At 39.6% G+C, this 26,167-nt stretch overlaps 2 protein-coding genes across 3 annotated transcripts; one reads left to right on the top strand and one right to left on the bottom strand.

The window, feature by feature from the left end:
* The first annotated feature begins 992 nt into the window (after window positions 1-992).
* On the top strand, window positions 993-12,270 carry LOC113053976 (sodium-coupled neutral amino acid transporter 9-like). The gene is made up of 15 exons (XM_026219152.1): window positions 993-1,352; window positions 3,288-3,401; window positions 3,658-3,787; window positions 4,545-4,663; window positions 4,869-4,932; window positions 5,015-5,108; window positions 5,538-5,708; window positions 5,795-5,851; window positions 6,462-6,659; window positions 6,756-6,863; window positions 7,296-7,402; window positions 9,705-9,818; window positions 9,918-10,066; window positions 10,905-10,994; window positions 11,131-12,270. Exons 2-15 carry the CDS (start codon window positions 3,319-3,321, stop codon window positions 11,294-11,296), a joined length of 1,650 nt encoding a protein of 549 aa, XP_026074937.1. The 5' UTR covers window positions 993-1,352; window positions 3,288-3,318; the 3' UTR covers window positions 11,297-12,270.
* An 812-nt stretch (window positions 12,271-13,082) lies between these two features.
* On the bottom strand, window positions 13,083-21,556 carry LOC113053977 (SH2 domain-containing protein 4A-like). 2 transcript variants are annotated; one of them, XM_026219153.1, is made up of 9 exons: window positions 21,136-21,556; window positions 20,212-20,469; window positions 19,865-20,024; window positions 18,533-18,635; window positions 18,284-18,434; window positions 17,368-17,557; window positions 15,781-15,911; window positions 15,394-15,611; window positions 13,083-13,565 (listed from the first exon to the last, which is right to left on the bottom strand). In XM_026219153.1, exons 2-9 carry the CDS (start codon window positions 20,384-20,386, stop codon window positions 13,470-13,472), a joined length of 1,224 nt encoding a protein of 407 aa, XP_026074938.1. In that variant the 5' UTR covers window positions 20,387-20,469; window positions 21,136-21,556; the 3' UTR covers window positions 13,083-13,469. The 2 variants fall into 2 exon arrangements, with proteins under 2 accessions (XP_026074938.1, XP_026074939.1); XM_026219154.1 differs by having other exon boundaries at window positions 20,212-20,454.
* Between the last annotated feature and the right edge of the window lie 4,611 nt (window positions 21,557-26,167).

Raw genomic sequence — 26,167 nt, 5'->3', positions numbered from 1 at the left:
TCAGGCTCCTCGAATCGAAGCATCGATTCGTCGACTATTCGGGGTCACCCCTATGAATCTCCTCCCCGAGACCTTTCCATGCTTTAATAAGCATAATGTAATCTACATATCATTTCCATCCACGTGACAATCAAAATTTAACACAGTTAAGGGTATTTTATTTTAAGGGTATTGTAGGCTTTTTTTTTTTACAGTCTATGTGGACAATACGTTAGGAAAATATGAGACCATAAATGCACTTTGAGACATCACTATTCTAATTTATGCAATTTTCCCTAAAAGGTATATTTTAGAATGTTTACAGCATATGTTTTTTATGAAAAAAGATGGGGTTTATTTTATTTTTATTTGCAGTGTAAATAGCTGTCTGACTCACCGCGTCAATAACAAAACATTTAAAACATGTTTTATGGTGTTTGTCACTATTGGGAAGAGCACGGAAGGGGTTATCATTATGAACAGAGCTTCAAGAGTATGTCATCAAACCTGTTTTATCAACGAGTTCATCATCATGTCTGTCTTTACCGTCTGTGCTCCAAAGCCATCAGATGAATCAGGTTCACATCAGTCATTATTATTCGTGCTAAAGTATTTTCTCAGAACATGCGTTTTGCTATTTAGAGCACAATTTAAAGCGAAATTGTTATATGCCAAACAATCCTGTTGTCATTTCTTGAAAATAATTTATTGAAATTTCAGAGCTCAACTTAATTATTCAGTGTCATATTTAATCTAAATGTGTATGTCAAATGTAAAACAGCCTGTCGTCAACCGTTGGTGTTAAAAGGCGGGAGCTGATTGCTGAAGCCACGCCCATCTAGCCGGTGGTGAGAAAAGCGTCAATCCACTTGTCACTCAAGTGGCCACGCCCGTAATTATGTAGAATTTTATATGATTTAAACAGATGAGTTATAAAAGTAAAAAAAAATCTCGCCCTCAACATTTGCAATGAAGCCAGTCTCTAGCGGTCAGTTGACGAATTACATTTTTAGTCACTTCCTTATTGGCTTCACGAGAGAGAGCGGGAGATTGCCGCTCGGTGCATACGCAAGGTCTAGACTCGAGAGTCCGTACGGTGCGCACAATTGCGTACGCACATTTCCATGCAAATATTGTACGTACTAAACGTTTATACTTCCCAGTACAGCTTGCATGTCTTCGCCCTCTCTGGAATTATGGGTAGTGTAGTTGTTTGAAGGCTGCCTCGCCTTCCTCGAGCGTTGTGTAGCGGTGGAATCTGCACTACTAATCCCATGCGACACTGGAATAGCATGTGCCTTTTAAAAACCGAGTTTCCTTTAAAAAAAAAACACTTGTTTGTCTCAGCAGTTTGTCGGCTTTTGTGTGGTTTGGTAAGTATATAATTCTAATTTCCTGTTTAGATATTTAATCTAAATACTAAAGTACTTCGAAATCTCCATACGAAGCGTTTGTGTATCCGTGCAGATAACCACATACATGTACGAACTCTACACTTGTTTATGACCCATGTTGAGCTGATGAATGGGCTTCTGAGTTAATTTAGTGTATTCAGTAATGATCGCTTGAAGCTGTTGTTCTGGTTATTTCGTTATAGTTTGAATAAATACTTTAGCATGTTTTAAAATGATGCACATTCACATTCTTACAAGATTTCACCTGTTTATGCCATCCTGTGTAAAACATATAAACTGCAGATGTTCGTTTCCTTTTATAGAACAGAAACTATATTATTGACACATTGTATATGAAGGATAATGACACCTGATGTCACATGACTGTCGGAAGTGCCTTCAAACAGCAGAGAGGATATTATTATACACTTCAGCTTCTCTACCTCAGTCTTTTCAAACAGTGAATTGGTTACATGCAGAAGTAAAACAATGAGTCTCAATGCTCGCTTCACAAAATGAGTTTTGTTCGTCAAAAACAACACGAAAGACAATTTACTTTACATTGCGTGTTTACCCTTTTTCCTCTTAATCAGGATTAATCAGTGTTGATTAGATTTTCTGTTTCTGAGCGGCTTTGCTTCTGTGAGCTGAAAATGTAAATGATGTTAATCGTAATAATGAATTTGATATACTGATTTTAACATTTATTTAAAATTCAGTTGATATCAAATTTGACATACAGATGTGTGTGTATATATATTTCTTATGCTCATTAAGGCTGCATTTAATCAAAAGTACAGGAAAGAAGTCATATTGTGAAATATTAATGTGATGTAAAATAAATGCTTTCTATTTTAATATACATTAAAACCTAATTTATTCATGTGATGCGCAGCTGAATTATCATTATTCTGGTCTTCAGTGTCACCCGATCTTCAGAAATCATAATAATATGGTGATTTATTATCAGTGATGGAACCTGTGATACTTTTCAGGATTCTTTGATGAATAAAAAGTTAAAAAGAAGAGTATTTATGTAAAATATAAATCTTTTCTAACAATATACACTACTGTTCAAAAGTTTGGGGTCAGTACATTTTTATTATATATTTTCTTGAAAGAAATTAAAACGTTTATTCAGCAAGGATGTGTTAAAGTAAGAAGTGATAGCAAAGATTTATATTGTTAGAAAATATTTATATAAATTATGTTCTTTTTAACATTTATTCATCAAAGAATCCTGAAAAAACTATCGCAGTTTCCCAAAAAGTATTTGGCAGCACAACTGTTACCAACATTGATAATTTTTTAATAAATCAACATATTATGATGATTTCTGAAGGATCATGTGACACTTGTTACTGGAGTAATGGCTGATGGAAATTCAGCTTTGCATCACATTAATTAATTATATTTTAAAGGCTATTGAAATAGACCCATTATTTTATATTGTAATAACATTTTGCAAGATTACGGTTTCTTTTTCTGTATTTTTGATCAAGCAAATGCAACCTTAATGAGCAGAATATTATAAGTCTTACTGACCCCAAACTTATGACTGGTTGTGTGTGTATTTGTATATTTGTGTGTATTATCTTACACTCCAGATGATCTGGATCAGGGTAAATAAGTGTTCAGCTGGACATTTCCTCATTACTCACAGGAGAGGAATCTGCTGTTGTTTGTGTTCTCTAATGTGAGCGACGCTTTAGAGACCGTGTGTAACAGGTCTCATCATGTCTTATCCAGTTATTTGTATGTGCAGGGTTTAAAGTGTCATTACAAATGTAATGTTTTCCCACAGGAAATGTGTCTGTAGGTTTCATCTTCCCTGTCCGAAGAGTGTGTTGACTCTCTCTCTGAACAGTCTCTGATCTCAGTTTGGTTTTCTTCTGTGTATGTCCATCTCCACAGGTGATGAGGGTTTAAACGAAGCACAAGCATCATGGATGAGGACACTAAACCCTTACTAGGATCAGGGCGAGCTGGGGACTATTACACCGATTCGTTGGACCCCAAGCAAAGAAGGTACTGTTTCTCTGCTGGCTTTAGTCTAACATCTTATTACCAGTATTTTAGGTGAAACTTTATATTTGCATTTCATTGCCTTGTACCTTACATGTGCAATTACAATAAAGTTAAATCTAATCTAATATTTAGTTAGGAATCGTAAAGACACAATCATGCCGTGTGCCTAGTTCTGTTCCTGTTCTGTCTTGGATCAGCGTTCTCGTTCTGAGGTGTTTCTGAACCAGCTCGGGGTCCTGTTTGCGTTGTCTTTCAGGCCGTTTCACGTGGAGCACAGGAACATAGTGGGGGATGAGGTTCAGGAGCGTGTGTCTGCTGAAGCTGCGGCGCTGAGCAGCAGAGTACATTACTACGGCCGTCTGACCGCCTCTTCTGACCGACCTCTGGTGAGACATCTCACTGGCAAATACCACTGCATCTTTCAGATCTGCTTCTCTGTGTCTCCACAAACAAACAGCTAAATATCTGCCGGTTGTTTATTAGGCCTGTTGCGATTTATTTGCATTAACTACAGTCATCATGGATGTAAAATCATACGTTTAAGTGAACAAACAGATGCCATTTGTTTTATTCCAGTGCTTGAGAATGCTTAGGGTTTCACTTTTTAATTATTTATTCGTTTTCTTTTTAACATTTGCACAATGGCAAATATTTTTGTTCACTGCATGTTATGCATGTTATCAAGTTAATGGCACAGAAAAGGAGATAAGCTACTAACACTAACTGTACAGATTTTAAGGTGCGATCACATTAGTGAAATTTATGTCCAAAAAAAAAAATGTAACAATGCATGAAGCTCAGCTCATATAAAAATCGACTTCCAAACCAAGCATCGTACTCTTGGTCAGCACAGCACAACTGTCTTGTTTCACAGATATTTGTGAGCAGTCTGTTGTTGTGTGTCTGTGTATAATTGAATTAGCTGGTGGCTTTGATTTCAGTTTAGTTTTGTCTGGTTTGGTTTGTGTGTGATGCATCTCTAAATACAGATTAACATTGTCTTCAACCACAAATCCAGCTTTCCACCAGTATCTCAGGCTGTGCATCATTAGTTTGGTGACTCTAGAAGTTGAAACCTAGTCTTGTAGAATATAAAAGGTATGGTGATGTAATGTATTTGTTTATGCACCTTATGTTGGTCAGGTACCTCCAGATCATGTGATTCCTTCTCTTGATGACCTCTATATCTACAGTCCACTGGGAACAGCATTCAAAGTGCAGGGGGGCGACACTCCTGCCAAAAACCCCAGCATTGTCACCATGTAAGAGGCTTTTAATGCATTGCTTCTGTACACAGTTACGAGGGACAGGTTTATCTGAGAATTACACTGCCAGAGTTATACAATGTGAAACGATTGAGCTAGAATCAGAAAACTGAACAATAGTTGCATAAGAGTGATGACAAGCAGAACAGATTTACATGGACACATTTCCTGTGTGTGTGTGTGTGTGTGTGTGTGTGTGCAGCTTCGCCATATGGAACACCATGATGGGAACATCTATATTAAGTATGCCATGGGGAATAAAACAAGTACGTTAATTTTTCTTATGTGTTCCCTGTCCTCACTGCTGGCTGTTTTGAAGGTAAATCATTTTGTTTGTTCTGTTTCTAGGCTGGTTTCACTCTGGGCATCATCATTATTGTTCTTATGGGTCTGCTGACGCTCTACTGCTGCTACAGAGTATTAAAGTCCAGAGAGTCCATACGTAAGCCGACCACATGACCGCTCTCTAATAAACAGCCAGTCTTTCACTTTTTTTTGCAGCCCCAAAACACACAAGATATTGTGTTCCAGTGTAGCTCTTAGACATAAACATCTGTTATAAGATGTTTCTACCATTCTCAGTTTAATGCACAACAGGAACCCCAGTGACAGACCTGGTACTTCTTTATGTGACTGTGTGTATAAAGTTTGTTTGATACACAAGGTTCAGATCCTGAGTATTTGAGTTCGTGAACTCATTTTCACATAAGCTGGTCTTGATTAAACCTACGAACTGTAGATCTGTACTGGATCTGTCTTCATATGTTCCTGCAGTATTTCCAACACCATCTGTTTCTCCGTGAGGTGTTGACGTCTGTAACCCTGCGTTCGGTGCTAGCAGGTGTTTCACGTGAATCCTCTGTCTTTGCAGCGAATGTCGACACCTCAGACTGGGAGTTTCCTGATGTGTGTAAATATTACTTTGGTGGGTTTGGAAAGTGGTCGAGTCTTGTCTTCTCACTGGTGTCACTGATCGGTGCGATGGTGGTCTACTGGGTCCTCATGTCCAACTTCCTGTTCAACACAGGAAAGTTCATCTACAGTGAGTGTTTGTTCTCCTCATGTGTTCTGCTGCACTGATGTTTTCTAGGAAACTCTGTATAACTGCTGTCTCTCTGTTTCTCACAGACTATGTTCACAATGTCAACACGTCAGACACCTTTGGCACAAATGGAACAGATCGAGGTAATTGGTCACATTGATTTTTATTATTATTAATTAGTTAGTCCAGTGATACCAATGCGTTCAATGCTTTGAATTTGTCACTGTATTAAAGTGTGATTGGGAAGGTTCACTCAGGATATGTACAGTTTTGAGACATCTCGTGTGCGTGACTGCTTGAGTCCATCTTTTTTGCCATTTTTCTTTCTATAGAGAAGGTTTGGGCAATTCTCTTAATTTTGAAGATTCTCTTGCTAGCTAGGAGGCTAATTTTGCTAAAATGGAAATCCAAAATGCCTCCTACGTATTCTCGTTGGCTATCAGATGGTCTTTATTTTATTAAGTTAGAAAAGATACGATTTTCACTCAAGAAGTGTTTTGGAAGTTGTGTCCACCCAGAGCTAATTAGGACTTTTGGGTCTGGTGCGTATGGAGTAAGACTTGGTTTCTTAAGGTTGGATTACAGCGGTCACCAACAGCTTAAAGCAACTTCCAATTCCATTTTTCTGTGACACTTTCACACATCTGAGTATGAAGATCACAAAAGGAAATATAACAAATATATATTAAAAAATCAGGTAATTTGGTTGATAAAATGACCCTTGATTCAGATTAACAGCGTGTGTTTCTCTAGTGATATGTCCATATCCAAACCTGGATCCGGACGGAGACGGCAGCACTTTCCAGTACTCTGCGGGGGGGAACAGCACAGGAGCGGTGTTTGATCACTGGTGGAGTAAAACCAACACCATCCCGTTTTACCTCATTGTCCTGCTGCTGCCGCTGCTCAACTTCCGCTCGGCCTCCTTCTTCGCCAGGTTCACCTTCCTCGGTATGGCCTTTATTTCCCAGAGAGCTAATATGAACAGCAGCTTGTGTTTTGCTCCATTAGCTGCATCTATCATGAGGATGTCATTTATTTTCACAGGCACCTTGTCGGTGGTTTATCTCATCATCTTGGTCACATATAAAGCCATTCGACTGGGCTTTCACCTGGAGTTCCACTGGTTTGATTCATCAGAGTTTTTTGTTCCAGGTAAAGGAGTCTTTTTTTATTAATCATGCATTATCTTGAAATCACCTGTGAACTAAATTTAAAGGGATATTTATGGTTCTCTATTCACTTCCTTTCACATGACTTCTGCAGTGAACTTCACAAAGCTAAATGTCAAGCCACATCATAATCCTAACAGCGTTGTGTAGGCAGAGTAAAAAAAGATGCATGTAAAGTCTAAAAAAAAAACCTGTGTAACCTTTAACCCCATTTGATTCTGAATGTTGAATTCATCCAGTGATTGATGGAATAAATTGTAGGCCGTTTAAATGATGATTAAATGGTCAGTGCAAAATCAGGTACTCCATTTTATTGAGTGATTTTTCTTCCCATGATATCTGGAGGCAATCAAAGTCATGTGAAAGAGTGGATCTCTGTGTGACGTGTGCTTGTCTTTATCTCTGATTGAGCTAGAGTTCAGATCGCTGTGTCCTCAGCTGACTGGGGTTCTCACGCTAGCATTTTTCATTCACAACTGCATCATCACGCTAATGAAGAACAACAAACATCAGGAAAACAACGTGAGTGCTCTCATCAGTCTGTTATTACTGACTCAAACCATCACGTCTGTCCTTGTGGGATTACTTCCATATTCCACCCATTACACACAAGTTTCTTTTCTGCTTCAGGAAACTAAAACGTTTAGGGCTGCAAAAAAGACATGCTTTACTTTGTACAAAGGGAAAATGGAAATGAGTCACTTGTGGTCTAGAATGAGTGTTCAGGAAGATCAGTGAGAACCAAATTAGGAGCGCTTTTCTGTCTATGTAACGTTTTTGTGTGTGGTTTGGCAGTAGCCCTTCATTGCACAATGTCCAGTCACCGAGCAAACATAGGAATCGTTGGTTGTAACAACGTGAAGATATGAAGACATAATTACAGTGGGTACGGAAAATATTCAGACCCCCTTAAATTTTTCACTTTGTTATATTGCAGCCATTTGTTAAAATCACTTAAGTTCATTTTTTTTTCCTCATTAATATACACACAGCACCCCATATTGACAGAAAAACACATAATTGTTGACATTTTTGCAGATTTATTAAAAAAGAAAAACTGAAATATCACATGGTCAAAAGTATTCAGACCCTTTGCTCAGTTTTTAGTTGAAGCACCCTTTTGATCTAATACAGTCATGAGTCTTTCTGGGAAAGATGCAACAAGTTTTTCACTCCTGGATTTGGGGATCATCTGCCATTCCTCCTTGCAGATCCTCTCCAGTTCTGTCAGGTCGGATGGTAAGCGTTGGTGGACGGCCATTTTCCGTTCTCTCCAGAGATGCTCAATTGGGTTTAAGTCAGGGCTCTGGCTGGGCCATTCAAGAACAGACACGGAGTTGTTGTGAAGCCACTCCTTCATTATTTTAGCTGTGTGCTCAGGGTCATTGTCTTGTTGGAAGTTGAACCTTTGTCCCAGTATGAGGTCCTGAGCAATCTGGAGAAGGTTTTCGTCCAGGAGATCCCTGTACGTGGCCGCATTCATCTTTCCCTCGATCGCAACCAGTCGTCCTGTCCCTGCAGCTGAACACCCCCCCCCCCACACGCTTCACTGTTGGGACTGTATTGGACAGGTGGTGAGCAGTGCCTGGTTTTCTCCACACATACCCCTTAGAATTAAGGCCAAAAGGTTATATCTTGGTCTCATCAGACCAGAGTCCATCAGGTGTTTTTTAGCAAACTCTATGCAGACTTTCATGTGTCTTGCAATGAGGAGAGGCTTCTGTCGGGCCACTCTGCCATAAAGCCCCGACTGGTGGAGGGCTGCAGTTATGGTTACATTTCTACAGCTTTCTCCCTTCTCCCTACTGCATCTCTGGAGCTCAGCCACAGTGATCTTTGGGTTCTTCTTTACCTCTCTCACCAAGGCTCTTCTCCTCTGATAGCTCTTCTGGTCATCTGGCCACTGTGCTCTTAGGAACCTTAAGTGCAGCAGAAATGTTTTTATAACCTTAGCCAGATCTGTCACAGTTCTGTCTCTGAGCTCCTCCGTCAGTTCCTTTGACCTCCTGATTCTCATTTGCTCTGACACGCACTGTGAGCTGGAAGCTCTTATACAGACAGGTGTGTGGCTCTCCTTATCACGTCCAATCAGTATAATCAAACACAGCTGGACTCAAATGAAGGTGTAGAACCATCTCAAGAATGATCAGAAAAAAAGGACAGCACTTGAGTTAAATATATGAGTGTCACAGCAAAGGGTCTGAATACTTAGGACCATGTGATATTTCAGTTTTTCTTTAATAAATCTGCAAAAATGTCTACAATTCTGTGTTTTTCTGTCAGTATGGGGTGCTGTGTGTGTATATTAATGAGGAAAAAATGAACTTAAATGATTTTAGCAAATGGCTGCAATATAACAAAGAGTGAAAAATGATGGGGGTCTGAATACTTTCTGTACCCACTGTAATTAGTAAGATTTATATTAGGTGAATTCTTACAAAACCTTTGCAGAACACTCTGGTCACATTTCAAAATGTTTTGGAAAGAAGAGTCTATATAAATAAAAATACGGTAAACACAGTATTACTGTAAAATATTAATATCCAGTCTTCAGAGGCACATGATACTTCAGAAGTCACTCTAATGTGATGATTTGGCGCTCATGAAACATTTCTGATTATTATCAAGTTGTGCTGATTGATATTTTTGTGGGAATGTTTTCATTATATGTTTTGGTAATAGTGTAAAAGTCTTTGCTGTTATATTTGATCAATTGAACACATCCTTGCTGAATAAAACACTAAAAGTGGTGTTTTAGTTATCACCATAGTTAAAGGTGAATATGTGCTGGTAGTCTAGTGAATGTGTGGTGTTGTGTTGGCAGGTGCGGGATCTGTCTCTGGCGTACCTGCTGGTGGGGTTAACGTACCTCTATGTGGGCGTGCTGATCTTTGCTGCTTTCCCATCACCACCGCTGTCTAAAGAGTGCATTGAACCTGTAAGACCCAGCATGCATCTGTAGTATCATATCATTCTTCTAAATAAGCTGATTGAGGTGCATTCATTAACAGTGAGATACTCTCGTCCTGTATCACAGAACTTCCTGGATAACTTCCCCAGCAGCGATGTCCTGGTTTTCTTCGCGAGGACTTGTCTTCTGTTCCAGATGACCACCGTGTATCCTCTGCTGGGGTACCTGGTGCGCGTGCAGCTCATGGGACAGCTGTTTGGGGACCATTACCCCAGGTGAGGAATAATTTATATGATAATGAGTTAAATCAGTGCTTTGTGACAAAAATCATGTTATCCCAGTTAAACCTTAAACCAGTATTAAACATATGTCTGTAAGCGCTCTCGAGTCAGTTTTTAGTGGAATTTGCTCATAAAAGTGTTGAAAATATTTGTAAAACTTACAAAAAATTTTGTATTTGGTGGTATTTACTGATTACTGGAGTTACATGGCTTTAACCAGCAACTATCTTCACCCAGTAGAGTTTCAATCGCTTCAAAACAGCAAATTAGTTTGTTTAACCGTTTGGCAAAATGATTCAGTGTTTTGTTAATTGACATTAAAGCTGCGGTAGGGAACTTTTGACGTTCTAGGGGTTAATAAACAGAACTGCTTGCGTCTTACGGAAGAACATCGTAGCCGGAACTACTTCTCCCTGTTTGTGTCTATGAAGAATCACAAAGGTTACTCCGCCGCGGTATCCCCGAAGCAATCTAAAATAGTCCGAATATAAACGCTTATTATAGGTGCACCCTAGTGATTCAGGACAAGCTAAAAACACGGTTTGGAAAATGGATTCATGGTGTACTCACTTATTATATACATTTTTCTACATTTTGAACACAAACAACGTTACGGACCGCAGCTCTGATTGGTTGTTTCTTACCGGGAGCGGTGTATTTCTGCAAATGGCAATAGGACCACTGGGAGGAGCCAGAGGAGCTTGATTTTTTTCACAGATTATCTGTCTCATATTCTACTGTCAGGACATGATGACAGGTTTAACAAATATGTAAAAAAATATTTTTTTTACAAAAGTTCCCTACTGCACCTTTAATGTGTTTCCATTTCTAGTTTCCTTCATGTGTTTGTTCTGAACATCCTTGTTGTGGGAGCTGGAGTCCTAATGGCCAGGTTTTACCCCAACATCGGCTCCATCATCAGGTAAAGAGAGACTGTTCCTGCTTCCTTCTTTAAAACAGGAACTTGGTGTGATTATTTCTTAAACTGAGCAGAGCCTGTGTATCAGTGTAAGGATTTGCACTGAACTCTTTCCCTGCCGTTGTTGGTTTCCTCTCAGGTATTCGGGGGCCATATGTGGCTTGGCTCTGGTGTTTGTGCTTCCCTCTCTGGTCCACATGACCTCACTCAACCGCCGAGGTGAGTTACGCTGGCCCTCGGCCATCTTCCACGGCTCCCTCGTCCTCCTCGGTGTGGCCAATCTGTTCGGACAGTTCTTCAAGTAGCATCCTGTGCCTTAAAAGCGTTTACCTGATGGAAGAGTTACTCTGTGTGTTGGGAACGGTTGCTTGGGTGCTTCTCACAGGAATGAAGTCATGGTTCTGGAAGTCCTAACTATTCATGTACCTGTGAATTTCATTACAAGAAACTCGCTCAAAGGCACCAAATGTCTTCGTTTTTACATTTAATTAAAGCTATGCATTTATCATATTGCTTTTTAACGGCTCTTATTAGTTCAAGAAAAGCTATTTCTACGGGGATTCAATCGTTCTGTTGTTTTTAAATGTATTTACATTTTCTTCAATCACTAAAATCACCATCTTTCATCAACATTTGCTTCCTCTGAATTATAAACATGCATACATTATTTTGCATGTAATGAGCAGGGTTTTTTTATTACTAGAACTGTACTTGAACATCAGTGAATTCTGCATTCATTCAAAATCAAGTTCTTAAATTAGGACCTTGCTAAAGAAAGTGGATACGGATTTCATTGTAGTGAAATGTAACCTGCTCACAGTAATTCATGGATACATAAAGGGAAACAAACGTCTGTTTTTTTGGTTTCAAGTCACGTTTTGGATGACTGTTACTGATACTGAGTCTTTGAGTGTGCGGAGGCATTCTGTGTGAGTTCATGTCACTTTATGAAATATGTGCACATCAAAAAGGGAAACTGCACACTTTTGTGAGATTCCAAAGCTCGAGTCACTTTCAAGTATTTCTACATTTGTCAATTTATGTCTTGTTAATTTTTCAACAATTAAATTTAAGTGACCTCTTTAGAATTTTTTTTGAAAATAATGCATTTTACAGCATAAAGCTCACAATATCTTAATTAAAACCTACAAAACTCAAAGTGTTGTTTGCAATGTAGCGTTTCCTTTATGATTTCCACTCATTAAAAACCTGATGCAAGTTTACGGAAAATGTTTTAATATCACAACCAAGGTTTTTTTTTTTTTATGAAGTGTCAGAAGAAAAAAAACTACATGCTTCCAAGACTGTTTTCAAATGTATTTTGTGATTAAAAAGAATAAACTTTGTTATTGTCTGTTTATGAATGATTTATTTTAATTACCAGCTTGTTTGTATAGAATAAAATGAAGAGTGTACTTGTCATATCGGTTTCTGAAATAAAAAGGAATTTGTCCACAAAAAAAAAGACTTTTCAGTTTCACTTCATCAGTAACACTTTATTTTGAGGTTTCCTTGTTACACGCTACTATAATAACAATTAATTATGCATAATAACATGAAAGTAACCCCAATCAAACCCGAAGTAATCCTAGTCCTATAGTAAGTACATGTAGTTGATTAATATTACTCCGTACTTAAATGTATAATTGCACTGTAAGAAGAACTACTTAAAATAAAGTGTAACCCACTTCATCTTTTTTGAGTTTCATCTTTTCTGTTACACAAAGGAACAGAATAGTGTTTTGGGTTGGAAGTTTTTAATGTTAGATTTAAATAGGTGTGCTTATGAAATCTGGCAATGCCTATAAAAATAATCACAGAGATGTTGGTTTGCAGTTATCTGTGTTCGTGTAAAGCCCAATTTATATTTCTGTGTTGAACCTACGCTGTAAGATATGTGAGTACACCGTAGCCTGACGTGCACTTCTCCAAAAACCTAACAGTGCATCTAATCTACGTGGACCACAAGAGCTTGTGATTGGTCTGCTAGAACCCCTCCCTCCATATGTACTTGAGTTTTGTGTGTGTTTACGTGCACTTAAATGTATTTGAATGTTACACCTTCTTATATACAATAAAACAAAGCAAGAACAAGGTTCTTATCATTTATTAATTACATAGCATTATACATCACTAGTTGTCCTCGACCAACAGTGTTGATCTGCCCTGGTACAAGTCCTTGTGGAGATGGAAAGAATCCCTTCTCCTGTTCCTTTGTTGTCTCTTTTTGTAGTTTTAAATAATGATTTGATATTTATCTGTTGCTGTCACAGCTTTAATGCTTCTCCGACGAGCCGTTTCCTCTTTGGGCTTCTGTCGTGGTTCTGCAGGTTACACCAGTGTGGACACTGAAGACTAGCGTTTGCATGTGTACTGCCACCGACGCAGAAGTATAAATGAAAACTGATGCGTAGGTCCAACTCAGAAGTATAAGTCAGCCTTAAGGCACAGCTTCTCCACTCTTCTGTTGGTTGGCGTTCAGATGAAGAGCTCTGCATAATCTGGTGCGGCTGCTTTCTGTCCACACGCGCGCCGCAGATACTCCTCCGCTCCAGACGAGCTCAGAGGCTCTACCTAGTGCCACACAATACAGAGTTACACAAGGGTTAAAACTGCCATCACCACACACACACGTACACCCTCTCAATCCAACCCAAACACAACCTACTCTGATGACTGCTGCACATACGTCTCATGATGCTTTGTGTCAATTATGGTAGTAACTTCTGTTAAACTATGTAATCAGTGAAATTGTAATAATAATAAGCATTTTCAAAAAGAAAACTGTGTACCATGAGGTACAACAGACTGTGAATAACCTATAGACTGTATAAAAACATGGACGTAGTGTCCTTGACGTTACCCGTAGGCTTCCGAAGGGTGTTTTTGAAGCACAAAGTGGGCGGAGCCGGCCGTCGCCATCTTGGCACTTGTCATTGTGCGTTACTCCTGGATAATTGGAAATGGACAAAGAGGCGGGGCCTATTTGCTGAAACGACGCCCACCTAGCGCGACACAGCAGTGACCGCAGCGGCAATCCACCTGTCACTCAAGTGGCCACGCCCTTAATTATGCAGAACTTTAAGGCTTAATATTATTTAAACGAATGAGTCATAAAAAAAAATTCACCCCCCTCACAGTTGTCATGAAGGGCAAAATAGTTTTTGTACCAGGCTGTAAACATGTTTTTTTGCTGCAGTAAAGTTGGGCATTTTAACATGGGGGGTCTATAGGATTGACTCCCTTTGCTGCCAGCCTCAAGCGGCCAGTCGATGAATTATCGCTCAACACCACTTACATAGGACGGTTTATTTTCGTGTGCTCGAGAGCCATTGGCCATTGCGATGCAATGTGTTAAGCAAATAAGGCTTCAGTATTTGAGGAGAAAGGTGTTCCCTAAAGTGATTCACTTCTCAGGGAACCGAGGTTACGTCAGTAACTGGAGACATTCCCTTTTGAGAGGCTTGGAGAACATGTGAAGTCATGCTGTGTGAAGCTCTTGGAAGGCATCAGGACCTGGGTATAAGCTTGGCCTGAACCACTCATCTGAAAGGCCACAGGCAGGCTCTTCCGGAGCCGACCAAGCTAAGGCGAGATCCTCCACAGCCTTGGTGAGACTGAAGATCAGCTGGCTGTCCATGCTGGGTTGTGTTGGTGTAGATGAAGGGAGGGTGTCAGAAGCTTTCAAAGCAGGGTGAGACTCATGATCTCACAGTGAGAGCATTCAGTCCAAATGAGTGCAGTTTCAGACTTCTGCATCAGAGTAAACAGGACTTCCCCATAAGCGTATTAAACACAACAGGAAAGTTTAATCAGTTCATGAAAGTAAACACATAAGGACACGTGCGTATTTATTTATGTGTATTTTTTGTATGTAAATCTGGTCACACATGTGAACAATATATATATATATATTTTTTTTGAGATGTGCACACCTGAAGAAATAAAATCCAGAAGCCCAATGTACCTGACAGGACCTGTGACAGGCCAAACAGGAATCTCCCGTATTTTATCATTCTATCACCCCGTTTAAATATTTTCCCGTATTTCTCTCATATTTTTAATCTTTCTATAAAAGATCCCACTGTGCGTTTTTTATATGTTTCCCTCCTACGCCTCCTGTTAAACTCCCTTAATTTGTATGGTCCAAACCTCATTATATGAATAATCACCCCAACAAATGCCAAGGTTCTCAGTTGCCAGATCTTGTATGAAACACATACTAATTTCAATCCATTTGTTCCCTCAACTTGGGAACCTACAACAGTGATGAGTACCACAGGAAGGAAATGATCTCTAGTACAAATGGGACGGGAGGAGAAGACTCGGGGTTGTGAAAAACAAACAAAAACGAATGCAAATGTAGCCTGTGCGGAGCAGTGAGTGATGTATAGTACATTACCTGATGATATTCCAGCAGTTCAGTGAGCGAGCTGAATCTGATCTGGTCTCCCAGCAGCATGTAGCAGCTCTCTGAAGCATCGATCAGCAGGTGCTTGACTCCCTCACTGGATCGGTAGGAAAGCACATATCCAAAGATCCTCTCGCTAACACGCACCAGGAAGTCCCCAGGCTCTCCCTCGTTCAATAGAGCCTCTGCCTGTTCACGAGATATTATACCTGCAGGGAACACGAGATTATGTGAATGACAGGAAATCCAACAGCATTCTGACACTCAATCTTAATGCTGTATGAATGCAGATGGCAGCAGTGTGTAACCTCTAGAAGTTGAGGTCTAGATTTATACGGTAAGTTACAGGAATGAATATAGTCTGTGTTTTTTTCTCACCGTGAAACCAGGATGCGATCCGGCTTTGGTCGCGCTGGAATCCTGCTCTGAGCGGCAACTGTTCCTCCTTAAACCAGCGAATAATATGATCTCGGCAAGAAGTTGTCACTGAGCGCCGCATGCCACCCTTCCTACCAATGAGAACACGAGACGTTAATTACTCTCATATCCTGGATCATCAACCACCATGCAAGACATCACCACCCCACAACAGAAACATCTTTTAATGTATGTAACAGAATGTAAATCTTTGCACAACAGATAATGGTTTGAGGGGAATTCCTTGTCAAAATACGTAACTGCACAAACCGCACAAGTGACATTCCTGAGATGAATAAAAGATGTGACACAGCTGTGATCAATAAATCATCATTAAGAGAGACCGGTGACATTCCAGTCTTCCCAGTGTCTCTGCATAACTTCCTGATTACTGACTATTAATCACTGATAAATAAATCATATTATATAGGTTATTATATTTACATCAAAACAGAGGAGGGTAAAAAAAGATAGGTCAAAGTACAATATTTTCCATCACAATACTGTTACCAGTATTCTCATTTTAAGATTAACATTTGAGATGCATGCATTTTTTTTTGTGTGAAAAAGCAGGTTAATCAGCATTCAGAGCAAAGCTGAATAATTATTAATTTCCACAGTACATTAAGCTCAATTTCTGTTCCACTAAAATCCAAACTTAGTACAATTTACCACAGTTTCAAATGAATACACTACTGAATCTGATAATATCTGTCATTTTATTGATTGAAAGAAATTAATGCTTTTATTTATAAAGGACACGTTAGATTAATCAAAGTTGACAGTAAAGACATTTAGAATCTTACAAAAGATTTCTATTTCAAATAAATGTTCTATAGAATTTTCTATTCATCAAAAAAAACTTGCTTTTAAATGTTTTTCACATTTTTTGATCAAATAAATGCAGCCGTGGTAACTAAGAAAATCTTAGGGTCCTCACATTTTTGAATGATGGTGTCTGTACTAAACATAAATGGCTGCTACATCACATCTCGACCCGGATAATCCCATATTGATGGGTCTCCGCTCATTCCCACCAATCACTGGTGTAATGTAAACCCAAATTCAATGGTTGTTTTGTTTGAATAAGCCAACTAACAATCTACATTATGTGTCATTTAGGCATCTTGTTCACAACATACACACCATGTCCAAATGAAATGAAAATGAATTTTGGAGGGAAGAGGACGTTTCCATACAAACATTAAAGGAAATGAATGTATATTAATACACAGATGGCTGAGAGCACCATTAGAGTCCCATGACCTACATTTGGGCTTTGATGCACCTTCTGTGAGCTGTTAGCAAGAATAATAATATGATAATAATAATAATATGAATGAGCACGAGTAAGCTTCAATTACGGTTAATATTCAGAACAAAAGAACAGCAAGAGCAAGCCTTTCCAGTATTTCCACATTAGAATAGCAGCTGTTCACAGAATATGCTGATTAACATCAATAAATGAATGTTGACATGTAAACGTCTTCAGAGTAAAGGCTTACTCATATATTTTGGGGAAATGTGACACATTATCACATGACTCACCGGCTGATAGCACCGCTGCTGTTTCTGGGTTTGGGTTTGGGTGGAGTGGTTAAATTGGTGCTTCCGAAGGCCTTTGTCATGGCCTCTACCCGTCCTCTTTCTAGAGCTTTAACTGAGCGTCTGCGGTGGTCCTCAATAGTCTGCTTGGCCAGAGATCGTCTGCGCATGTCTGCAGCTTTTGACTTCTGCACTGGAACCACATATGCAAAATCACACGGGTTATTCCTGTTATCAATGCATGACTGAGACAATAACAGCACAAACAGAACCACAGAGAGCTAATACCCTTTCTCAGACAAGATCTGTCATGTGTTAGTTTCTGTGTGTCATTCTCAGTATTATCAGTGACGATTTTCAGTATTATTAGTGTAATGGAGAAAAACTTTAGGTCACACTTTATTTTTAAGGTCTGTCTGTGTAGATTCAGCACTAAATATATAATTTTTAACATTCAATTCTCACTACTAACTAACTATTAGCTATGTATTTTGCCTCAATAATCTCCTAATTATCTGCTTAATAGTTAGTAAGGTAGTTGTGATTGTGACGTTTAGGTATGGGGTGTGATTAAGGGATCATGCAGTCATGCATTAATATGTGCTTTATAATAAACAGCCAATAAGCTAGTAATATACAAGCTAGTTAAGAGTGAGAACCAGTCCTTAAAATAAAGTGTTACCCAATAGTATATTAATGTTTAAGATTTACTGTATGCATAATTTCAGTTAAAAATTGTATGCATTTTATTTTTTTAAATGTGATACAATAAAACATGCTTTCTGCCTTAAGAACATGTTTCTGTGAGATTCACTCTCTTTCCCGTAAACACTGTGGATGCATACCATAAACAGTGCTTATGTTCTAGATAAGTAATTGAGGAAATGGTTTGTAGTGTAGATTGTATGGTTTTCTGTACATGTGTTCTTCCACTCCTTGTCCTCCTCCTCCTCTGGAGTGTGTTTACTGCTCTGCACCTCCTTCAGACTGATGTAAATCTGCTGCTTCCTCTCCTGCTCCAGCCTCCTCAGCTCCTCCTCGGCCTTACGCCTCTCCTCCAGCTCCAGTGCCTGACAAACAACAAGCCTCCAGGTCAGGACAGACCCAGAAGATCTGCTTCTTCATTTGTTTAAAGTGAAAGTGGGGGGAGTTTGTGTGGCGGCAGTACCTTGAGTTCCTCCTCCGCTCTCCTCCGCTGGACCTCCTGCTCTGACAACACAACCTGCTCCAGGCCAGAAAAACGCTTCTCCAGCTCGGCCTCTTTCATAGCCCTGTACATTCAGAAGTGAAGAGAACACTTGCATAGGTCACAAGAGTTTTTGGCGATCATTAATGATTCACAGAACTGAACAGGAAACAGTTGCTATGAGGGAAACCATGCATGTCAGTGAGAACATTCATAACAATAAGAGGTAAATTCCTTGAAGACATAAGTGCACGTTCATACACAGCAAAACAGACATTCCTTGTGCTTACTGTCTTGTGCATACTCTTTAAAAAAGGTATGTGAGAAGAAGCCAGACAAGCCTTTTTGTTTTCCATGATGTATTTTTCATGGCATAGAATTCAGGTCGCTATTAATCTGTGTTGGATGTAAGCTGGTATTTCATATCGTGTTAGTTTAATGTTGCACGTGTCCTTTAGTTCGGTGCAGTTATCTGAACACATTGCATCATGGAAGTACCTGCCATTTGGTTTGTTTGCACTGATATACACCCAAGCAGGCACTGATTATTATAATTTTACATCAGAAATGCCTGTAAAACCAGAAACAAATATTCATTTTAACTTCTGTCCAGTATTCCCATTGAAAAGAACAAGTGCATGAGGAGGAAGTGGTTTCAACAGGAACACAGCATTAGCACACAAACCCCGATGACATCACTCCATTAAACTGGTGAAATACTGAACGAGTGTTGACTGAGTGGATTACTGTGAGGTTTATGACATGCAATACATTTTCAGAGTTAAAGAACAATTACAATAGAACAGAAACACAACAGAATATAATAGAAATCTTGCCTTAACCGACTGAAATACGTTTCGAGTTAAAGCACTAAAATTAACAACTGGAAAGAAAAAAATGATATAAACAGAACTTAAAAATGGTAATATTAAAATAATAATCAAATATTTAGTGCCTTGCACACCTGAATCAATCATGGGTGCATTAGATTTAAATGAGCAAAATTTCAATCAAAATTTCTGTAATGACTCAAACTTGATTGGTGTGTGGGAATAATAAAAAATGACAAGATTAGTCAAAATTGATAATATATAATACTGATTTACAATGATGTTTGTTCTTAGATTCTCATGATCTTTTCTGCGGTATTACATAAAAAAATAATAATAAAATGCATTGCATTTTCCATTTAAATCTGCATTAAAGGCAGTGCTATACATTATATCATTATGTATAGCTACTCTATATCTTAAATGATATATAATCGTGATTGCATGACATTAAGGGAGACTGTGAGTGTGAGTGGTGTTTTACCGGAGCTCCTCGGCCTCTCTCTGAGCCTGCAGCGCTGCTCTCTCGCCCATGATCTCGTCACAGATTTGATCGTAGGGTTTGTCTTCAGGATGTTCTCCCATCACCCAAACCCACACATCCTCATCCAGACCCTTCATCCACGACAAAGTCTTTCCTGAAACTGCACAACATGCCTAATAAATACCTGACTAGATTTCTATAGCACAAAGCTGTCTCTTTGACTTCGTCTCTCTGAGGCTTCAAGAAGAAGTTTAGTGAAATCCAGAAATCCATATATTTCTGGATATATATATGACAGAGCCTCTGCCCAGTACATTCACATCTTAATGACAGTCAAGATTAAACACCTTTTTTGGCTTTGACACGTGCAGCTTCCTCCTTCTCCAGCTGCGCCTCTCTTTCTCTCCATCTGCGGATCTGTTCTTCTCTCATCTTAAAGAACAGAATCTGTTTCTGTTCCTCGTTCAGCTCGGCCAGCAGCTCGGGCTGGATGAACATGTCAGACAATATCTGCTGCAGCATCTTCACGCCTCGGGAGCCGAGCTCAACACCTGCAGCTCAACGGGATGTCCCTCTCGGTCTCTGTGGGTCTGGTGAAAACACAACTGTTTATGATACAAAACAAGGAACACAAAAGAAGATATTTAAGGTTTGGTTACCATTGACTTACACAGTATTGACCAACAACAACATTCGACGACATTTCTCAAAATATCTTAATATCTACACATTATAGGTCACACTTTATTTTAGGGTCCAGTTCTCACTATTAAATAACCATTAACTATGACTTTTGCCTCAATTAACTCCTTATTTGCTGCTTATTAATAGTTTATAAGGTAGTTGTTAAGTTTAGGGTATTGGGTAGGATTATGGATGTCATGCATTATATGTACTTTATAAGCACTAATAAACAGCCAATATGTTAATAATAGACATTCTAATAAGCAACTAGTTGTTAGTGTGAATTGGACCCTATACTAAAATGTTACCCAATATTATAAGTCTGAATTAAGGTTTTTTTTTTTTTTTTTTTTTTTTGGTGACTATTCATGTTTAATTCATTACAACTCTATTTATAATTACTTGACTAAAAAAAACACTTACCACAGTAGGTATTAAAGTACAGAATAACACATTTACTGTTACATATTTGAAAGAATCTGATCAGTCTGATCTGATCGGTACAGTCAATATATAAATGTAAACAAGGAACAGGAAGCAGGACAAATAGCCGTCACACACACACACACACACACACACACACTCACCGCTGGAGGTAAAGTCTTCACACACTCATTTCTCTCGCGAGGATCAGTGCATCATCACATCAGTGGTGTGTCTATAACGAATCCAGATGAAGCTTTGCTGAGAATACAGCTTGATTTCTGTCAGAAAGCCTGAGTGAACACCTGAACCCTGTCCAGAAAGGTACATGTCGAGTGAAATCTGTGGTCATGACTCATGTACACACCCTTACATTCTTCCAGCCCAGACTGAGATCCTCCTCCTCACTGCTGTGTGTGTGCGTGTGTGTGTGTGAAAGACTCATTCAGCTGCGCGAGAGCCGCCTCATGCACCGTGCACGCGCGTGTGATGAACCAGACCTGCGCAGGGAACACTTCAAGCTGAACACAATTTGTCTAATCCGACCCTGAAATTCTGAGAGATTAAGATAAGAAGAAAAAGCAGGAAAGAGGATAAAATTAATAAATAGTGCGTGGCCATGTCCCACACATCTCTCTCTCTCTCTTTATATATATATTGTTTTACAAATTTGAATAACAGACTCAGACTTTGAAGTGTCTTGATTTGTGTAAGTTATGACAAACAACGTGCACTAGGAGGTGCACTTGTTACAAAACCGCCACCGAAACCAATATTGTTCTGCACATGGGCTCATATTTCTTGCTGTGTGCCATAAAGGTGCAATTTCCTAAAATTATAATTATACAGACGACACACACACATACATGGGTCAAAGACGAAAAGAGTGTTTCAAGCATAAAAAGACTTTGTAATATAGCTTTAAAATCGTTTTCCCCCATACTTAAGAATGTGTCCTGTTTAACTTTATATTTTTCTGAAAAAATGCATTTTATTTTTACCATGATTTACAGAAGACTGCGACTAATGCCTTTCAGTGTAACAATGCTTATATACCAAAAAAATCTTGTTTAAACATGGTTTGTTTGATTGCATATTAAAGAACTATATTCAAGCATCACAGTGCAGCTCTCAAATACAAATTAAAATATCTTTATAGTATGCCAATGTCCTTTAAACCACTAGGTTTTACCTGTTTGTCAGCAAGAGGTTTTTGTAGGGAAGTGAAAGTCACTTCAAATTGAATAAAATTTTGTATGATCACATATTCTTTTTTTTGTATTTTGATATGTGCAAGACAGAATAAGTATATTGTTTCATTAACTGATGCTCCCATGCAATGCTTACTTAGCTTGTTACTTTGTTTCTGACTTGCTCTGACCCCAAAATTGCTGCTTGCAGTCATATTAATTAACACTTTCTGTTTGCCAGCACACATGACATTATCAGGACGAGTATTTGGGAGGAGAATCCCCTCAAATGATCTCCATTAAACTTAACATACTCAATAGCTCAATAACTTTCTCTTTTCCTTGCTTGAACGCAGGCTGCTAACTGGCCATCCATTTAAAACAGTGAGCTTGAGCAGGAAAACAATTATTCATAAAAACAATTATTCAGTAAACCTGCTTATTTTCCCAAAAATCACACAATAAAAATGACATAATCTATATTACCACACCATGAAAAGGGGGAATTATCATATATTTAAGAGCAATAATCAGACTGTTGAATGACTATCAGTTTTTATATGATTTCAGAATGGCTTCTTGGCTTTTTTTTTTTTTTTTTTTCGGGACAAAAGTCCCCTGGTTATTCAAAAACTTAAATAATAATAATAATAATAGGACTTTTTAATATAACACAGCCAACACTTATTTAAAAATGCCAAGACAACAAATGTATTTTTAACTTGGTAATTTATATGTTTATTTAAAGATGTAATGGTAAAATCAAAGGACCATTACACTGAATCACAATTTTACACTTTGGAGCATTATTTCCCCCATGACATTTTATTTTCACTAAAATTAGTTGAAATATGAAAGCAGACTCTTTACTTGTATTTAATATGTATTTTTATGTATATAAAATTACTTAAAAATATTATTACACCGTACATCAAATCTTCCATTGTGTTATAATTGAAACAAATTGATAAAAAAAATAAATAAAAAAAATTCAGTAAATATGTTTAAAAGAGCTACTCATTGCCCTCTGACACTGTAGGGGGGAGAGCTATCTCATTTCTTATGGGATGATGAAATCAAGTCATTTACCAGTATAAGTACATTTACCAGTTATTACAAGGACAAACAATCCAAAATCTAAAAAAGTGTTTAAGAAGTTCACAACAAATAAAGCAAAATATAAAAAACTCATTATTATTCTACATTATTGAATATATTTCAGAATTCACTGGTCCTGTGAAGTGAAGGGTTTTTCACATTTTTTCAAGAATTGACTTTTTAGTCATTTGAATGTTTTCGTTATTAACAGTTTTGTTCAAGATACTATTTACAAAAAATTCAACAAGCTAGAAATTATATAGGCTACAGCTTATGTTTTAGTCTTTTTTTTTTTTTGAAAATATGAGCAAGCTTGAAAACTTGACAAATCAGCAGAATTTGCAACAACAATGTAGAATACATCACTGAAATTGAAAGTTTGCATGGCATTAAAATACATATACAAGATCAACAGTAAGCAGCTCTCCTATCCGTATTTTGCCATTATTAAAGACCGATTGAATCGTGTGACCCACGACACGCAAACAAAGGAGGATACAACCCAATTGTTAGTACCGTCGGTAAATGCTATTCCAGACTGCACATTGCAATCCTATGGCAGGGCATTTGTGAATGACAGCGACACTAAATCGCCTAATGACCCGTTTTTTTTGGCTGGGCATTCACGAGAACGTGTGCGCATCTTGTCGTGAATGTCAGTTGGTAAACCCACCGGCCACCCCAAAAGCGCCATTGCGCCCTCTTCCTCTAGTGCAGGTCCCGGTCGGACATCGGCACGCGGACATCGGTTTGCGCTAGTCATAGTCGATTACGCAACCCGATATCCCGAGGCAGTGGCGCTCCGCAACATCTCGGCAAAGAGTGTGCCGGACACCCTGTTTTGTTTAATCTCCCGTGTGGGAATCCCAAAAGAGATTCTCACGGACCACCGTGTTTATGTCATGCACGTTACGCGAATTGTACGAATTATTGGGCATTAAAGCGGTACATACCAGCCTCTATCACCCACGAACGGACGGACTGGCCGAACGCTTTAACCGTACTTTTAAAACGATGATTCGTAAATTCGTACAAGAGGACGCGAAAAATTGGGACAGATGGCTGGAACCCCTCTTATTTGCTGTGCGCGAGGTCCCCCAAGCCTCCATGGAGTTTTCCCCCTTCGAGCTTCTTTATGGACGCCAGCCCTGGGGGTCTTGGACGTCCTGAAAGAAACTTGGGAGGATGGACGTTCGGAGAGTAAAAACAAAATTCAGTATGTCATGGACCTGAGGGGAAAACTCCATACACTGGGGCGGCTCTCTATGGAGAATTTGCTGCAGGCCCAAGGCAGACAGAGACAGTCGTATAACAGGGGAACTAGGCTACGAGAATTTGCACCGGGAGATAAAGTGCCCGTTTTACTACCCACCTCTAGCTCCAAATTATTAGCAAAGTGGCAAGGACCCTTTGAGGTCACACAGCGGATAGGGGATCTCAATTATGAAGTAGTATGAACGGATAGAGGCAACGCATGCCAAATTTACCACCTCAACCTCCTCAAAAAAAGGAGCGTGAAGGCGTCAGTGCTGTTAGCGACGGCAGTGAGCGGAGAGGAGGATCGCGGGCCAGAAGCGATGGTCAAAGAGAAATCCCTCGCCCTGGCCCCAGGGGGGGATCACCTCTCGCCCTCGCAGCTCACTGACATCGGGCGAATTTGCCAATGTGTTTTTGCCTCTACCGGGTCGCACTAATTTGATTCAGCACCATATTGAGACCGAGCCGGGCGTGGTGGTTCGCAGCCGGCCATATAGATTACCTGAACACAAAAAAAGGTAGTTCAGGCGGAATTAGAAGCTATGCTGGGGATGGGAGTAATCGAGGAGTCCCACAGTGATTGGGCAAGCCCAATAGTTTTGGTGCCTAAAACGGACGCTTTTGTGTGGACTACTGCAGGGTGAACGCAGTGTCAAAGTTTGATGCTTATCCAATGCCACGGATTGACGAGTTGCTCGATCGGTTAGGCACAGCTCGTTTTTATTCGACATTGGACTTAACAAAGGGATATTGGCAGATGCCCTTATCTCCCATGTCCAAAGGAAAAACAGCCTTCACCACGCCGTTTGGATTGCACCAATTTGTGACGGTTCCGTTCGGTTTGTTCGGGGCCCCCGGCTACGTTTCAGCGTCTCATAAATCGGGTGCTAAGACCTCATGCTGCATATAACGCGGCCTATCTGGATGATATTATCGTCTATAGTGGAGACTGGCAGCGGCATATGGAGCATGTGAGGGCTGTCCTTGGGGCGCTGAGACGCGGGGCTAACGGCCAACCCGAAGAAGTGCGCAGTTGGGCGGGTGGAGGTAAGGTATCTGGGCTTCCACTTGGGTCATGGGCAGGTGCCTCCCCAAATTGACAAGATGGCAGCAATTGCAGCCTGCCCCAGTCCCAAGACCAAAAAGGAGGTGAGGCAGTTCCTGGGGCTCACCAGCCCGCTGACTGACCTCACTAAAAAGGGGGTACCAGATATGGTCCAGTGGACGGAGCTGTGCAAACAGGCCTTCACCCGGGTTAAGGCGGCCCTGTGTGGCGGACCGCTCCTGCACTCTCCTAACTTTTCTCTCCCCTTTTTGTTGCAGACTGACGTGTCAGACAGGGGGCTGGGCGCAGTCCTGTCTCAAAGGGTGGAGAGGGTGGACCGGCTGTACATTAGTCGAAAGCTCTCAAAGAGAGAGACTAAGTACAGCACCATAGAAAAGTAGTGTTTGGCCATCAGGTGGGCGGTTCTCACCCTTTGCTATTACCTCCTGGGTTCACCATCTGCTCAGACTAGGGATGTCAAATTTCGATTATTTCCATGATCGATCGTCGTTTAAATTAACGATCAATTAATCGATTAATCGTTAACCATAATACTGCAAAATGCGTCTATTGCAGGCACGCAGTCAGCGGTATGACAGGATGTGC

This window comes from Carassius auratus, chromosome 35, assembly GCF_003368295.1.
Source record: "Carassius auratus strain Wakin chromosome 35, ASM336829v1, whole genome shotgun sequence".
Classification (NCBI taxonomy): Eukaryota; Metazoa; Chordata; class Actinopteri; order Cypriniformes; family Cyprinidae; genus Carassius; species Carassius auratus.
The sequence above is the reverse complement of the archived record's forward strand: the minus strand, read 5'-3'. Positions and strand labels throughout refer to the sequence as shown.